The sequence below is a fragment of the Cetorhinus maximus genome, chromosome 18, assembly GCF_964194155.1.
Source record: "Cetorhinus maximus chromosome 18, sCetMax3.hap1.1, whole genome shotgun sequence".
NCBI lineage: Eukaryota > Metazoa > Chordata > Chondrichthyes > Lamniformes > Cetorhinidae > Cetorhinus > Cetorhinus maximus.
The window spans coordinates 67691075-67709595 of NC_135896.1; the positions used below are offsets into that span (position 1 = coordinate 67691075).

The 18521-nt window shown below is 42.1% G+C and overlaps 1 protein-coding gene across 1 annotated transcript in view; it reads right to left on the reverse strand.

The window, feature by feature from the left end:
- akap6 (A kinase (PRKA) anchor protein 6) overlaps window positions 1-12116 on the reverse strand; it is a 467239-nt gene extending 455123 nt beyond the window's left edge. Inside the window, exon 1 of the mRNA XM_078562838.1 lies at window positions 11777-12116. Coding sequence (XP_078418964.1) covers window positions 11777-12088 — 312 coding nt within the window. The 5' untranslated portion in view covers window positions 12089-12116. The remainder of the gene's footprint in view (window positions 1-11776) is intronic.
- Between the last annotated feature and the right edge of the window lie 6405 nt (window positions 12117-18521).

Consider the following 18521-nt stretch of genomic DNA (forward strand, 5'->3'; position numbering starts at 1 on the left):
TCAATGATGAAAGCCTGGACAGATAAATTCCAAATTCTATTTCTAGGTGCAGGAAAGAAAATAGAGACAGTTGACATAGGAGAAATCATTTCTTCATACTTCATGCAACAAAGAATTTCAATGTTTCACTATAATGGGTGGACATTTCTTAACATGTTAATATTCATATTGTACATAAGCTGCTGTTATTCACAACCCCACTAATCATATCTCAGAGTAGTGCAGGTGAGAATGATGTCACACACATCTGTGAATATTTTTCATTCACCTCTGAGTTCCCCTCAAAGTTCAGCTCGCCAGGTGCACGTCTTTGAAAGGATGTCGAGAAACACAACGTTCTGAAGTGACACCGACATGGGCGGTAAATTTGACATGGGCGGGTGATTCCGACGAGCAGGGCTAATAATGCAAAGCTGAAGTATTGAAATTAGCTTCCCGATGTGTGGTGGCAGGAAACACGGCCCACCATTGACGGGTGAAAAAGATTATCACAAACTGGTTTCATGACGGCGTAAAATTGATTTTTGGCCTTCTCGCCATATTGTTCGCTCATGCCTGCCATGACATTTGCTGCCAACGGGACTGGACGATTTCGCCCATAATCTTTTTTGACTTTCTATATTTTATTGATATTACTATGGGTCATTGTTTTCACTCAAAGAAAATAAATAATTCTAAACTTCCTTCCACGTTCAAACATGGTACCCCAGATGCTCATCTCTGCATCTGGAACTCTCATCCATTTGTTACGTCTATACTTGTCTATTCCAATGCTCTCCTTGCTGGCTTCCCATCTTCCACCTTCAGAAACTTGAGCTCATCCAAAATGCTGATGCCCATATCCTAGCCTGCATCAAGTCTCATTCACCCCCATCCAGTGCTTATTGATCTGCACTGGTTCCCAGTCCATCATGACCTAAAATTAAAATTCACATCCTTGTGATTAAATCAGTCCATCCTTGCCCCTCCCTGTCTCTCTAGCCTCCTCTAGTTCTACAGTTGTCCATGAACTCTACATACCTACAACGCTGACCTGCTAGATATCCCCCACTACCTTCACCCTGGACGCCATTCCTTCAGCCATCTCGGCCTCAAGCTCTGGAATTAAATCTCTCCTTAAACCTCTTCACTTCTCTACCTCTTCTTCAAGATCCTCTTAAAATCAAACTTTCAATCATCCCTTATAAAATTTTTTTGGCTCGGTGTCAATTTTTATCTGTTTATGCTCCTGTGAAGTGCTTTGAGATGTTTCCCTGATATAAACTTGCTGTAATCATGTGTACTTATAGACTATTAAGAGGCTGACATTTCTGTCCTTTTTTTTCATTCTAAATTACACTGTCCCAACTTTTTCATACAATTACCAATATGTAAGTCTTTCTATGTTTGGATAGTTGAAAGTTAACTCTAGGCATTGATTGATCAATAAGTCTCATAAAGCTTTTCCATGTAGCTAAGTATTGCGATAGCTAATTTCATTAAGGGATTGAAAAAATATGAGTGGGTGTAGGGAGGAAAACAATGAAAGTAACAGTATAATTTGTTAAAGTAAAACGTGAAGCCTGTTGCAAAATTCACCATAACCATAATAAACAATGGAGGGAAAGCTGTAATACACGCAGCATTATGGATAAATAGAGTTACGGAGTTACAGAAAACATATGGATACACAGAAATTCTTAATTTTGTAAGTGTGATGTTTGACACCCCTTTTATTTCTTTATATAACTAGGATATCTTGATTGCACCAGTATGTTAATTTGTGTAGCTTCAGTGCATGAATATTTAGGTATTCAATTTCTTATTTTGTCTGTAAGCACTACCATGTAAAATCTGCCAGTTATTCATTCAACTCATCAGAAGAGTTTTAAGGGAGGTCAGTACAGGAAAGTAGTTTAAATATAAGCTCCTGTTACCCTTTCCCAATATCATGCTTCAATTTATAAGGTCAGAAGGATACCCCCACAGCATCAGTGCAACTTATGCATTTTTATTTGTATTTCCACATTAGGAGGGATGGGATCAGGAGTTAAGACACCTGTGTTTCTGATGGGAGTTGAGCAGCATGTTTTAGGCTTGCCAAGGTTTTACTGGAAGAAGTTCTGCTTCATCTAAATCTTGATACTGGATCATCAGTTGGGCAATGCAACAACAAATGCACGTTTACAAAACCAATTGTGTGCTTATAGATCATGTCACCAAGAGACAGCAGTAGGATTGCCAAATCTGATTGGATGAATTCCCATCACCAACCAGCCTACCCAGTCAAACAACCCTTTCCCCATCTCTCAACATTTTTATAACTAAAAGCGTTTAGTAAAATTGAACTCAACATATTATTTCTAATGCCACTTTGGTTTTTTTTCCTGAATTGCTCAGAGCCTGGAGAAGCTTGGAAGTGACAAACCTAGAAGCCATGTAGATGAAGAATCAGGAGTCCAAAAATGGAACCTTGGAGCACACCAGAGATGACTGCACAGGCGCAGGAGGACAAAAAAACAAGTGTTCTGACTATGTTCAAAAAGATAGGTGTGGAACCATGGCAGAGTCAGGATGGATCAGTCAATTGTCAACTAAAGTTTGCAGGGCAGTTGAGGAGAATGCGATTAGGAGGTGATCATGTGGAGAATCAACATTTTTTTATTAAATACTTAAATTGCTGGGTACTTTAATTAAAGTGCTATTTTGTTGATGGAGTAACACATACTGTGATTAGTCCACCATAGTAATTGATACATCACAGACACCCCCAGTGATATAGAATAGGTTACTCCATCTTTCCAAATGTTTCTGTATTTTACCGCCTAGCCTAAGTAACCTATCATATCAAATTTTACTGTTTTAAATCACTTAGGGGATTGGAAAAAGCAGATGAAGTGAAGGAAGCAATAGTTCACTGATCATTGAAATCACGGAAAATAGCCCTTTCCAACTGCTGTTCACAGGAAGACAAATCTCTATCATTTCAGTCTGGTGGTGGTGAGGATTGAAATCGCTAGTAATTTAAATAGATTTTAAATATGGCTTACTTGCACATTTAGATGTGAATTGAAGCATTCTGAAGTGATATTATACGAGAAAATTAGATTGCTCCATTGTCACATACTTCATTGGCCAAAAAGGAAAAGATAGATGACTCCCAGCCTATGATCATTGATCTCAGGTGTAATTGTCTGTACATCATCAGGCATATTTTCTTAAAAACACATTTTAAAACGGACCTGGGAAAATTATGGAAGTACTCATTGTGCTCCCATAAGCTCGCATTTTGCCTACAATTAAAACTGCATTTTCTTTGTAAGCACACTTGGAAGGCAGTTACTAGTAATTAATATATACAATCCATTCTCCTCATCCTCACTGCTTGCAGCATTAAACCACGTTTTTGATCCAGTTTGCTACAATTTAACAGCAGCATGAATTCAGGTGAGCTGTTTCATGTAACAATTTGCAGGAATTAAGGGCTCGACCTTCTTGCCCTTAATTCCTGTAGGAGGAGATCTGATTAACATCTGTTAACTAAGAATAGCATAGTCCTCCAAAGTGGTTGCAGCCTTGAATCTTAACTAGAATACAATGCAAATGAGTTTGGTACTACATGCCACTCATGCATATTTCAACTAAGGAGTTAATATTTTGTGTGTCAATTCATGTACTGTACATGAATCTCAGTACATGAATTGACACTCGGATAAGAAATAAACTGAGGTTGTATAACTCGTTATCTGTTAAATCCCATCTCCTGTAAACTGTGATCAAGAATGGCACAGATCAGTTCATTGTAGTGCGTGTTACTGAGTGGGTTACAAGGGAAGATAAAAGCTGGGGGCTTGAGCAGCTCAGTTATATTTTTATATATTCTAATTTCTTGTCTCACAAATATAAAAATGTCTTGCGCACCTTTAGAATGCAAGTTTTTACCGTAAGTTTCTCTGATCTGCTACAACAAGCTGGCTTCACTATAGTACAACTTCAAATCCAGAATCGCTAACCCATTATCTTTGTGATTTGTAAATATTACTCTCCAATAGCTATCAAGTATTCACACATCATAATCCTATTTAAGATGAAGGAAAATCTAAGGGACTACTTTTGTTCTAATCCATTGTAAGTAGAATCCAAGAGTAATTGCTGGGATGCGTATATCTGAGCCTCTCTATTACTGATCTGATAATGTTGATGGGGTTGGGGGATATCCCTTAATTTGAAAAGGAACAGTCGAGACCTTTGCCAGTCGAGGCATATCTGGGAGGGCTGCCAATGAAGATGCCGCAAATTGTAGCAGTACAGTGGTCACTTGGAAGATGGGGCGGTGGTGGAAGGATGTCAAATTGAGTGTGTTTTAAAGCAAATCCTTTGTTCAGACAACAATCCCAACTGTCCCACCAAATGGATTCCTCTTTGGCCATGAGGTGGCATTTTGCACGTGGTCTCAACTCTAAAAGTGGGTATCATGGGTCTGCACTGTATACATTGTATGGCTACACTGCATATCAATGACTGGATCTAGTGAAAGTGTTAAACCTGCCCTGAATAGTTACACTGGCTTTGATTCATCATGATCTAAGAGCAGAGTGTGGTTGTGCATTTCAAGCATTTCCTTTCCTATTGGAAGATTGCATCACTACCAGCTCCAGATTTGCATGGTAATCTCATCTACTGTTCCTGCTGAGTTCAGTTTGAAAATTGAACTTCACTAGTATTCATCTAGAATGCCAGGTGAAATATTTCAGGATAAGCATTGAATACTTTAGCTTGGGGAAAAATGGCATGTCCATTGTTAATTACATCTCTGGCCAGCTACTTACAAGGTCAAACTAACAGCACCTCATGAAGGAGAATGACAGTCACCAGAACCTATGAGGCTTTATAAAATTGAAAATAATCTACAGCAAACCCTTATCATTCTGAACAGTATTGTCATTTTTAACACTGGGGGCATATTAAACTTGTGGAAAACCATGAATTCCTTATTTCAGTTATGTAAAGAGACAATTGCAACTTTGAATGAGATTAAATTGTTTAATATTATGCTCATTTGATGAGAAGAAGAGACATATTTTACCGTGAAGATTTGTGCTTTGGCCTTCCACCTGCCCGGGCTCATTTCCGAACATTAGGTCCAGAACTGCCCCCTCCCTTGTTCGGCTTTCTACATACTGGCTAAAAAAGTTCTCCTGGATGCAACGTAAGAATTTTGCTCCCTCCCCACCTTGCATACTAAAACTGTCCCAGTTAATATTTGGGTCGTTGAAATCCCCTACTATTAATGTCTTATTATTCTTACACTTCTCTGAAATTTGGTTACATGTTTGATCCTCTATCTCTCCCTGGCTGTTTGGGGGCCTATTATACACATCCAACAGTGTGTTTTCCCCTTTTGTGTTTTTTTACTTCTACCCATTTGGCCTCATTTGATGATCCTTCCAAGATATCATCCCCCCTCACTGCTATAATTAGTTCCTTGATCAATACTGTGACACCCCCTCCTCTTCTATCCCTCTCTCTATCTCGTCTGAATACCCTATAGCCAAGAATGTTGAGCTGCCAATCCTGCCCTTCTTTTAGCTGAGTCTCGGATATAAATAAGACATCATACTCCCACATTCCTATCTGTGCCCTCAACTCATCTGCCTTATTTCTCAGGCTCCTTGCATTAAAATATATTCCATTTAGTCTTACTAAACTCACTTCTTTCTTATCTAGCCTATGTTTCCTCTGCCCTCCAGACTCACTTAACTAGCATTTTAACTTCTAATTCTATCTCAGTGTCTCTCCCCTCTGAACTACTTTTCAGGATCCCATGCCCCTGCCAGTTTAGTTTAAATCCACCCCAACAGCATTAGCAAACCTCCCCGCGAGGATGTTGGTCCCGTTCCTGTTCGGATGTAACCTGTCCAACTTGTACAGGCCCCACCTTCCCCAAAAATGGTCCCAATGCCCCAGGAATCTAAAGCCCTCCCTCCTGCACCATCTCTCCAGCCACGCATTCATCTGCCCTATCCTTCTGTTCCTATACTCACTACTGCGTAGCACCTGGAGTAATCTGGAGACTACTACCTTTGAAGTCCTGCTTTTCAATTACTTACCTAACTCCCTAAAGTCTGCTTGCAGGACCTCGTTTCCCTTTGTTCCTATGTCATTGGTCCTAACATGCACCACAACCTCTGGCCGTTCATCCTCCCCCTTCAGAATGCTCTGCAGCCGTTCCATGACATCCTTGACCCAGGTACCCGGGAGGCAACATACCAACCTGGAGCCACATCTATGGCCGCAGAAGCGCCTGTCCACTCCCTTCACTAACGAATCCCCTACCACTATTACCCTTCCACGCTCTTACCTCGCCACCCCCCCCCCCCACCCCTCTCCCCCCCGCCCCCCCCAAGCAGCTGGGCCACCCACAATGCCATAGCCTTGGCTCTGGTTGGCCTCCACAGAGGAACCGTCAATCTCACTGTTTTCCAAGGCCGAAAAATGATGTGCGAGTGAGGATTCCTTTACTATCTGCCTGGTCCCCTTCTACTGTCCGGTGGTCAACCATGTCCTCTCTGCTTGCACTTCCCGAAGCTGTGGGGTGACCACGTCCTGAAACGTGCTATCCACGAGCTGCTCAGCCTCGTGAATGCACCATAGTGCTCCCAGCTGCCGTTCAAGCTCCAAAACCCAAATTAGACAGACATTGCAATGCATATGCTGTGGCATTACTGCAGCATCTGAGAGTTTGTGCACAGCATTGTGATACCAGACAATCACATCTGCTGTAAGTATCTGCAGCACGTGGAACTTCAGCTCAAAGCTGTGGAGATGGTGTTTGAGCTGCAGATATTTTGGGGCATCAGGGAGGGGAAGAGCTGAACACTCTATTCTGGGAGACAGTCACACCCCTTAGGTTAAGTAGTATTTTAGAGGTGGTCAATGGTCAGGAGCAGGAGGGTGTGAGTGTGAATCAGGCAGGTATGGGGATCCAGATGTAGTGATGGTGGAGGGTCAGCCTTGACCTTGAGCAACAGGCAAGAGGTACTTGTTACCTGTGTGAATGAGAACAAGGACTTCAGAGTGAATGGGGAAACTGGCCATAGTACCATTGAGCAGGAGGGAGTGAAAAGGAAAGTGGTAGTGATAGAGGGCTGTATGGGCAGAGGAGTAAATATAGTTGTTTGCAGCCATGACCAGGAGTCAATGGCTGTGTTGCCTGCCCGGTGCCAGAGTAAAAGACTTTTCTTCACAGCTGAAGAAGAACTTGGAGTGGAAAAGGGAGAATCCAGTTGCCATGATCGACATATGAACCAACAACATAAATAGAATGAGGAATGATGTTCTGTTCAAAGAACTTGAGGAGTTAGAGTCCATATTAAAAAACATAATCTCTTTTGAATTGTTACCTGAGCCATGCACAAATTGGCAGAGGGATAAACAGATTGGATGGTTAAATGCGTTGCAGAAGGAGTGGTGTGGGAGGCAAGAATTGCACTTCCTGGGCCACTGACAACTGTACTGGGGAAAGGGGTAGCTGTTGCATTAGGGCAGATTCAACTTAAACTGGGCTGGCATCTGGGTCCTGGAGAATCGAATAACTAGGACACTAGATAGAGCTTTAAACTCAAAGGAAGTTTGGGAGGATTCAGGATATGGTAAATTCAAAAACAGAACAGGAAGTATTAAGATAAAAGCAAAATACTGCAGTTGCTGGAAATCTGAAATAAAAACAGAAAATGTTGGAAAAACTCAGCAGGTCTAGCAGCATCTGTGGAGAGAGAAACAGGGTTAACGTTTCGAGTCCGTATGACCCTTCTTCAGAAAATGAGAAGTAGGAATGTGATGGATTTTATACTGTTTAAGAAGGTGTGAAGCAGGTGGAGCAGAATAGAAGGTCAGGGATAGGGTGGGAGCTCAGGAGGGATTGACAAATGTCATGGCTACAAGACAAAGGGAGTGTTAATGGTAGTGGTAAAGAGTAAAGAAGGTGCTGATAGTGGCATAAAGGTAAGATAGCAGAAGGTGTTACTAGCACAAGGGTCAGCGCTCTGTGAATGCACAACTCAGAAACAAGTAGCAGATGATCCTGTGGGGGTGGGTGGGGCAGTTGGGGAAAAAGGATTTAAAAAATAAAAATTAATAAAAATAAAAATTTTTAAAATTGGATTTAAAAAGGGGTCAAGATGGAGGAAAGAGTTCATGGTCTGAAGTTGTTGAACTCAATGTTTAAGTCTGAAAGACTATAAAGTGCCTCATCAGAAGATGAGGTGCTGTTCCGCCAGTTTGCACTGGGCTTCACTGAAACATTGCAGTAGGCCAAGGACGGGCAGGTGGATATGACAGCAAGATGGTGTATTGAAATGGCAAGTGACAGGAAGGTCTGGGTCATGCTCGCGGACTGAGCGAAGGTGTTCCGCAAAGTGGTCATCCAGTCTGCGTTTAGTCTTCCCAATGTAGTGGAGACTGCATTGGGAGCAGCGAATACAGTAGACCAAATTGAAGGAGGTGAAATATTAAGGCTGTAGAGCAGAGCAGTGTTTTGGCTAAAAACAAGCAGAGTGGGTCAGGAATGGATAGTGAGAGCCAAATTTTCGCTCCAGAGACTGGTGCAGAGTTGGGAAAATTTCCGACTTTGCAAACCTGACTTGAAACATCCCCGAATGATTGGACTATCACTCTAGGGAATGGGGGCTATCTGGCACCGGGCCCAGCGTGAGTTACGTGACTCTGTCAGGAGTTAAAAGGCGAGCTGGTAAGAAGTTCCTGTTGTGAGGGAGGAAGTGGATAGAGGTGCTGCTGTCATTTGGAGGAGACATCAGTCAACAGTCTGGTGAATACTAACTGTAATAGTTGTCTAACTGCTTTCTGGCACTGGAAGAGATGGCCCATCATGAGCTTCCAGAGAAAAAATAGTCATTGGTGCTGACTATTCACATTGCAATGAAGGAGCACCCTCTATAAAGTTAAGGCTGGAAAAGCTTCACAAGACACAGCCATTAAGATGGCAATATCTTGCACCATCAGCCCCTCTCGATATTCAGCATTGACTCACGTTTCTATCATGTCTCAGTGGGTGACTGATACACACTACACTAGCCACGATCCTTTGTTCTTCCACCTACCCTCTTTCCACCCAATTATCAGGGTGCGGTCATATAATTGAAATATATAATTAGCATGCCGTGCTCCTGACCACTAACTACCCTCCTGGCCTGAGCCCACTGAGTCACAATGTTCTGCAATGACAATGCGGAGTTGTGAGAGTCACAATCAAGGCTCAATTATATGGCTGCACCCTGAGAGATGGGTGGAAAGAGGGTAGGTGGAAGGTGGAAGATCATGGCTAATGTGGTGTGTATCAGTCATCACCTGAAGCAATGTAGTAACCTGAGTCAATACAGAGTATCATGAGCTGCTGATGGCACCAAGATGCTGCCATTTCCATGGTTGTGTTTTATGATGCTTTTCCAGCCTGAATTGGGTAGGGGGTGCCCTTCATTACAATGTGAATATTCAGCAACAATGACTATATGTTCCTCTGAAAAACCCATGATGCCCAGTGTCAGCAACCAGTTGGACAACTATTGCAGTTCATACTCACCTGATTGTTGATTAATGTCTCCCCCAAGCAACATCAACACTCCCATCCACTTGCTGCCTCACAGCATGAATTCCTTACCTCCTTGCCTTTCAAACCCTGGCCGAGTTGCGTACTCTATGCTGGGCCTGTCTCTGCATCTCCACTACTTCAGGGGTTGGTGGGCCTGAGTCAAGTTAGCCCCTATTCTCCCAGAGCAAATATTCAACATCCAGGGAAGTTTCACCAGAGTTGGGTTTGAGGAGTTGGGAATTTTCCCGACTCTGCGTACCCGACTCGAGAACAAAAATCCAACGCTACATATCTGTCTTCATGATAGAAAACACCAAAAACATTCTAGGAATAATGGGGACCCAAATGTCTAGCAAGAATGCAGAACTTAGGAAATCAGTGTAAGTGAAGAAATAGTACTGAAGAAATTAAAGGGACTTAAATGGTGGCAAATCCTGGATCTGATAACTTCCATTCTAGGGTGTTAAAGGAGGTTGTTGGAGATAGTGGATGGTGGTTTTAATCTTCCAGTCTTAGGTTCTTTAACAGTTCCCAAGGATTGAAAGGGAACAAAACATAAGCCCACTATTCAAGAAAGGAGGAAGAGAGAAAACAGGGAACTATAGGCCAATTTGCCTAACATTGGCAGTAGGCAAAATGTTACAATCCGTTATAGTAACAGGGAACAGAGCACCTTGAAAATCATAAAACGATTAAGAGTCAACATAGATTTGTGAAAGGGAAATCAGGTTTGACAAATCTGTTCAAGTGCTTTGGGGGCATAGATTTAAGGTAAGGGGCAGGAGGTTAAGAGAGGATTTGAGGAATAATGTTTTCAACCAGAGGGTGGTTGGAATCTGGAATACACTGCCTGAGGGGGTGGTAGAGGCAGGAACCCTCACAACATTTAAGAAGTATTTAGATGAGCACTTGAAACACCATAGCATACACGGCTACGGGCCAAGTGCTGGAAAATGGGATTAGAATAGATAGGTGCTTGATGGCTGGCATGGACACAATGGGCCGAAGGGCCTGTTTCTGTGCTGTATACCTCTATGACTCTGTGCTTTGAGAGCATAACCAGTAGGATGGATCAGGGGAAAATCAGTGGATGTAGTGTATTTGGATTTTCAAAAAGCATTCAGTAAGGCGCCATACAAGAATTTATTAGGGCCCATGGAATTGAGGGTAATATATTAGAATGGACTGAGGCTTGGCTAATGGCTTAAAACAGAGAGTAGGAATAAACAGGACATTTTCGGATTGGCAGGCTGTAACTAGCAGAGAACCACAAGGATCAATACCTGGGCTCAGTAATGGCCGCTGCTGGGGCTACAATCAGTCCCAAGAAGGTAGATAATATGGATACTGAACTAAGTCTGGGGTTGCTGATCAGAGAGGGACTGGGGACCCTATAAAGGGGGGATGGGGTCATGGTTTGGAGGCCAGAGAGGGAGTCACAATAAAGGGGATAATATCTTAGGTGGGGTGGCCCCAATTGGTAAAGGGCAACACCCAAAGGAGGTACCTGTGCCCCCTCCTTCCCACCTTTTCACCTGAGATGATGAAGGAGCAGGCTTCCTTCATTATTGCAGTGGGGGTGGAAGCAGGCCACTAATTGGCCAGTTAAGGAACTCAATAGGCCTAAGGGCAGGTGAACAGGCTGGCTGATGCCTTACCCACCCATTGTATTATGAGGAACAGCTCAGGGAAGGCAGTGGACTAGCCACCTGTCCTATTTTACAGACCCCTTGCATGCAAATACACTGGCTGGGGGGCCATAAAAGCCCCCCAACATTTCATGTCGAATATGACACTTCAAATGAAATCATAAGTCATGTTCGCCTTGAAACGTTAACAATTTCTCTCTGCACAGGTGCTGCCAGGCTGAGTTCTTCCAGCACTTTCTGTTTTAATTCAGATTTCCAGCATCTGCAATATTTTGTTTTTATTATAGCACAATTAGTTGGTCAGATTAATAACCCCATCTTCTGTCAGTCGTCCATATCCACACACATATCATGCTCAATTATGTTAAACTGCATCCCATTACAGAAATTGCAATTCAACCAAAAATGTATTTATTCCAACTGTTTTAATGCTAGTTGGGGTTTACATTTAATGATTCAATACCAATTGATTTTCAGTTCATGTATTAATTCAAATCAAGATTTATTGCTATGGGAAAAAGGCTTCTCCCTCCATTCTTACCTTTAGTTGGACCAGGTGAACATCTACATGCCTATTCTCAGTATCTTGCTGCACAGAATAGGTAAGGTCTCGCACTCGCTCTGATGTCATACGAAGCCAGGTTTCTATTTCTGGCAGGTGAAGTACGACTTTCCAGTCTGCTCCAGTGTTAAGTGGTGGGGGTTTCTCATAGCGCTGGAAAGCATCATGTTCCTTCATGCTTCCCTCATCCTCTGGCTCTTCCAGAGGAGTCAAGTTTGTGATCATAGGAGATGCATCTGTTGCCATGGCATCCAACTCTTGGCTATTCACTGGGGTCAGTACGATGCTCATGGCTGTTGTGGTTCAAGCCACCCTGGGATCCTTTTGAGTTCAGCTGAAGAGATATACACATAACAACAAAAGATAATAAATCTGCCTGCAGGTAAAGCTGAATCAAAACCTAAATAGTTTTAATTTGAATATTAGCTTACTGGATCCATCTAGTTCAATTCCTTTCAGTTTTGAGATAGCTTTCCAATGTTTTTATAAGCAATATCTCATGATACAAAGCATGCCAGGATAGATCACACAAGAACTGATCCATAGAGGAGGCACCAAGCATGTTTGTGAGACTACTTGAAGGAACTGACCTCTTAGGGGGAAAAGAAAAAGAACTATTTAGATGAAAAGTTTCCATTTTAGTAATTCATGCACATCTCTGTCCTCTTAAACTCCTTCTTGTGGAAACATGACATGCAAATTCAGTGGGATTTACTCCTGTGAACATGCACAGACCTCTGCTCAAATTATTTCAAACAGAATAGAAAACCCCAAGACTATTATCCTTTATTAGGTTCCCAAGACAATACAGTATACAGTACTTAAAAGAGAATACAATATGTTATCGCTATTCTATGTTACTGATTAAATTATGAATCATTTTAAATAGTCTATTTTTCTATGTTTTATTATTCTCTATGTTGTCTTTTTTTTAATTGTTCTCAGGGCACAGGCAACACTGACAAGGACACATTCGTTGCCAAATCTTAGTTGCCCTGAGAAGATGGTGCTGGACCTTTTCCTTGAATTACTATACTCATCATGGCGACAGTGCAAGATACTGAATTCCAGAATATTTGTCCAGTGAGAACGAAGGGATAATGATATATATCCAAGTTAATGCTGTTCCTTTATCTGTTTACAAAGCCAATTAGCAAGTCGTTCTATAGCAATCTATACAGACCAGTTTCATAATAAAAACATGATATTAAATTGAGACAGTGTTAATTTCATGATATTCATTCTCCCTAACATTTCATTTTGATATAAAAAGCAAAGAAAAAGTTAAACTATAGGTGATTTAAGTGTTTTCCACTGTTAATTGAGAGATGGTATTAAATGCTGTGGGTTGTCAAACCCCTTGACTTTATTGATCACGTGGAACACCGGACATCATGTGTAAATTTAACTTGCAGATTCCCAATAATTTACAATTGCCTCAAGTTCCTAATACTAACAGACCTGGGTATTCTGTTAGGATTTATTCAGTAATACAAACAACCCTTTCAGACCCACAAAAGTCAAACAGCATATATCACCAAATTAAAGATATAAGCATCACTACCACTCAATTGCCTGGGCTCAAATGTCATTAAGGGTTGATAAGGCATTAAAAAAGGCAAACAGAATGGAATAGGAATGCAAGATAGTGGTGTTGAACACATACAAGGCCTTAGATAGGTTACGGTTGGAGTACTGTCTACTGGTAAACAGTAAATGGGTACCCAATTAAATGAAGTCTATAAAAGCAATGGAAAAGATGCAACGTGGAGTTAGCAGGCTGTTATCAGGTTATAGTTATGAAGAGAGACTTGAAAAATTAAGCTGTTTGCATTAGAACTGAGAAAGCAAAAAGTGACCTTTGACCTTATCTTCAAGATAATGAAGTGTTCTGATAGGATAAATTATGGTACATTGTTTCCACTGGTCAGCAAAATAACCAGCAACATGATTTTTTCTTTTACTCGTTCATGGGGTGTGGGTGTCGCTGGCCAGGCCAGCATTTATTACCCATCCCTAGTTGCCCTAGTTCAGAGGGCATTTAGAGCCAACCACATTGCTGTGGGTCTGGTGTCACATGTAGGCCAGACTAGGTAAAGATGGCAGGTTTTCTTCCCTAAAGGACATTAGTGAACCAGATGGGTTTTTACAACAATCGACAATGGTTTCATGGTCATCATTAGACTTTTAATTCCAGATTTTTGTTGAATTCAAATTCCACCATCTGCCATGGTGGGATTCAAACCTGGGTGCCCAGAGCATTACCCTGGGTCTCTGGATTACTAGTCCAGCAACAATACCACTACACCATCGCCTTCCAAAATCAATTAAAGAGAGGCTTAACCTAATTATTCACAGAGTGGTTAGAATGTAAGATTCTCCACCACAAACCATTGTTGAAGTATGGTCCATTATTCTTTTAAAAGGAAATTAGTTGCTTCTAAAAGAGAAACAATATAGTGTGTGTGGAACGAATTAGAAAGCGGGTTATATTATGGTGGAGAAAAGTTCCAAAGGCCAAATCACCTTTTCCTGTGCTGTAAGACTCTAAGATTTTATGGGCTTTGAAGATCTGCCTGGGCTCAGAGGCAGTAGGTGGCACAGAGGCCACAATTTGCACATCACTGTTATATAGTCTAAGTTTTTAGACTGGAATCCCTGGGGACTAGGTAGCCAGTAGGGAAAACTGATGGGATTCCTAAGGTCATCAAATTTCTATTTGTTTGTCATCAGATTCCTGTATTTCTCTGCATCTGTTGATTTACTGGAATGCTAAAATAACCTTTTGCAAGTTAGGTTCGTCATTCCCAGGAGTGCATCTATATTAATAAAGGGCTACCTTGGAATATGTCAATACTTCAGGAAGTTTTTCAGTGATTGCAAGGGATGCCCCACATATACAATTTGGAAAAGCATTGTTATGCACTTTGAGGCCACACATGGTCTGGTCAGAGTCACTATAGAGCTCTTCTCCCTATAGCCCTCCAAGGTGTCTGTGTTCATCTAATTCTGGCCCCTTGAGAATCACCAATTCTGTGCTTTCAGCTGCCTAGGTTCTAAGCTCTGGGATTCCTTTCCTACACCTCTCTACCCCATTTTTCTACTTTAAGACACTCCTTAAAACCTACCTCTTTGATCAAACTTTTGGTCATCTGACCTTGTGTTTCAATGTCATGTTCTGTATATAAAGCTCCTATGAAGTGCATTGGGATGTTTTCTTGTCATAAAGGTGCTATATAAATGTAAGCTGTTGTCCTTTTTGTTGTTCTGCATATTCCATTCCACATAAGGATCTCATTAACAAAGATTTTTCATTATTTTACATCATTCTGGGTTCCCTTGAGAAATTATTTTGCAATTTTTTCTTAATAGAGATCATTGGTTTGTACATGTGGTGGGATAGATTGCTGTACAACATAAACACTTCTAGACTGTCCATTCATGCCCAATGTAATATCTTTACTTGCTAGTTTATTCACTCAGTTTTGCTCTTTCTTGCCATGTCCTGTCAAGCTAGGCCATTTAGTTTTAACCTGTCTCGTTAACTCACCTGTGAGTTTTCACCAATACTCGTGTTCAGTATTGATCTGGATCCAATTTTGCTGGGCCACTGCCTGCAAATCCTCAGCTTATTTCTGAAGAGCTTTTCTTCTGTGCAAAGATTGTCAGGTGGGTCTTGATGTCTTGCTATCTGCAACTGTAAGAATAATAAGTATTAATGTATTGAAAACATCAATGTGAGGATGAGTTCAGGCTACTGCTCTCCAATTTACACCAGTCTCGGTAACCACATCTCATTGACAGACATTTCTGAACTTGAAATTTACAAACACTCCTTTCAAGTGAAGCAGCATTTCGGTCTGTCCACAAGCATTACCCAGACCTCCCTGTCGCTTGCCATTTCAACACTCCACCCTGCTCTCATGCCCACATGTCCGTCCTTGGCCTGCTGCATTGTTCCAGTGAAGCTCAACGCAAACTGGAGGAACAGCACCTCATCTTCCAACTAGGCACTTTACAGCCTTCCGGACTGACTATTGAGTTCAACAATTTTAGATCATGAACTCCCTCCTCCATCCCCACCCCCTTTTCAATTCCTCCCCCCTTTTTTTTTCCAGTAATTTATATAGATTTTCTTTTCACACCTATTTCCATTATTTTTAAATGTATTTCCATCCATTGTTTTAGCCTTTTTCGATTCCTTCACCCCACCCCACCCCCACTAGGGCTATCTGTACCTTGCTTGTCCTGCTTTCTACCCTTAATTAGCACATTCCTCAGATAATATCACCAATTTCAACACCTCTTTGTCCTTTTGTCTGTGACACCTTTTGGTTATCTCCACCTATCACTGGCCCTCTATCCAGCTCTTCTTGTCCCACTCCCCCTTAAACCAGCTTATATTTCACCTCTTTTCTATTTTTACTTAGTTCTGTTGAAGGGTCATTTGGACTCGAACGTTAACTGTGCTCCTCTCCGCAGATGTTGCCAGACCCGCTGAGTTTTTCCAGGTATTTTTGTTTTTGTTTTGAAATTTACAAGCATCTTCCAATCTGATAAGTCCTTCATAAAGTATCTATTAAGTTTACTTCAATTGAAAGTCAAGATGAGCAAGATGTGCAAAAAAAGGCCAATCAGATTTCCAGTCAGGTGGGTTTTGTTAAAGTCACACCCTATGGACCTGATTTTCGCCTCCTGATGGAGGTGGGAATAAGCTGGCAAAACATAGAACATTATGGGCCAAATCTTCCAGTCTCCTGATCACCAGGGACCAGACAAATGACTGAAGATCCATATCAGGATCCTGTGAAACTCCTGATGTGTAGACCTGCATGGGAATTGCCTGAGAAGCTTAAACTTCCGATAGGCAACTCCCATCCTCCCCAGGACCCTCCATGAATCTCTCCGACTCTGAGCTACAGCCAGAGTCTTTGGACAGTTCCGCAGTACTTACCTGGATTGTTACCCAGGAAACATTAGACAGATTAAAACCTGTTCTAACACCTGGGTAACTACACAGCCAATCCCCCCCAATCATCCACACCCTGCCATCCAACAACCCGACAACCCCCCATCCACCTGACTAACCTCCCTAACCTGACAACCCACCCAGACCCAACCACTCAAATACCCCCCACTAAACTGACTAACTCCCAACCCAACCCACACAACCCCCCGACCAGAACCCGCCACGACCTACAGCCACCCATCCACAGCCTTCCAACTAGACCCCCCAACCTGATACAACACCCAATCTGACCTGACTATCCCCCGAACTGACTCAACTACTCCCCTGACTACCGCCCGACCGAATTACTCCCCGACCACCTGACTATCCCTCCAACCTGACTACCCTCCCAACCCCATCTAACCACACATTCACCCACCTAGCCACCTTGCCACCTACCTACCTACCCATGTCACCCACCTATCCACCTCACCCACCAACCCACCTCACCCACCTATCCACATACCTACTCACCTACCTATCCCCCAACTCATCTACCCACCTCACCACCTACCTACCCACTTCAACCATCTACCTTGATACCTTGCCCACCTCACCCATCTACCCACCTATGCATTCACTCATTTACCCATGCACCCATTCACTAATGTTCAAGGCTGGAACTTTAACCTTACCATATAGCAGCTAGTGCTGTAAAAAGGGGGAGTGTCCTGTCTTCCCCCAATTCTACTCTGCCCTGACAGAGTTCTTCGAGGGACATTGCACTGCGCATTCTTTGACAGCCAGGATCAGGAGATCCCAGAAGAAATGCGGAGCAGCATCAGGTTGAGAGAATCTTTGATGCAGTGGCAATCTGCTCATCATTGCCACTGCTCAGAAGATTCAATCCAGTTTCTTTTTGCAGGAAAAGCAATTTTCCATTGTCTTCCTGACCCCGAACCATTTTCCTGTAGCCTGTCCACAAGTCAGGAAGGCCTTGGGTGCAAAACACACACACACCTGTTGCAAGTTTAGGGTACCCATTGCGAGGACCACAGGGAAATTGTATTTCCTCCAATACACTATTTTCATGTGCTCGCGCAGGTTTTGGAAGCCCAAAAAAAGCACCTCCTTGGAGAGGTCGCGACCACTGGGAAAGTTTGCTGAGGTGTCAAGAACATTCTGACGGGTAAGGGTAGAATGTTTTGACATCTTAAAATGGCATTATTAGAGCCTGTATTGTAAATTAGAAGTGTCCTTAATGCAGTAATTCAACATAGGGTTCTGTCTTGCAAAGATAAATTGACCATGTAATATAATACATTACATTGGCCAGCATTGTGTAAATTTTGACTTGCTTTACAGTACTTTTTCAATTGGAGAAAGTGCTGTAATGCATTCAAAAATGTAGAAAAGATAAACTCTCCAGCCATGTTTTGTACTGTGATTTAAAGGTACAGACAGATCTGACTTTGGAAAAAAAAAATCTTCTGCTGTTGAAAGTTGAAAAAAAATCTAAGAGCTTGCTCCCCTCCATTGATTTTTTAAAATTTATTTTTTCATGGGATGTGGGCATCACTTGCAAGGCCAGCATTTGTTACCCATCCCTAATTGCCCTTGATTTGAGTGCTTGGCTATTTCAGAGGGAAGTGAAGAATCAAGCACATTGCTGTAGGTCTGTAGTCACATGTAGGCCAAACCAGGTAAGGGCGGCAGATTTCCTTCCTTAAAGGACATTAGTGAACCAGATGGGATTTTACGATGATCAACAATGAC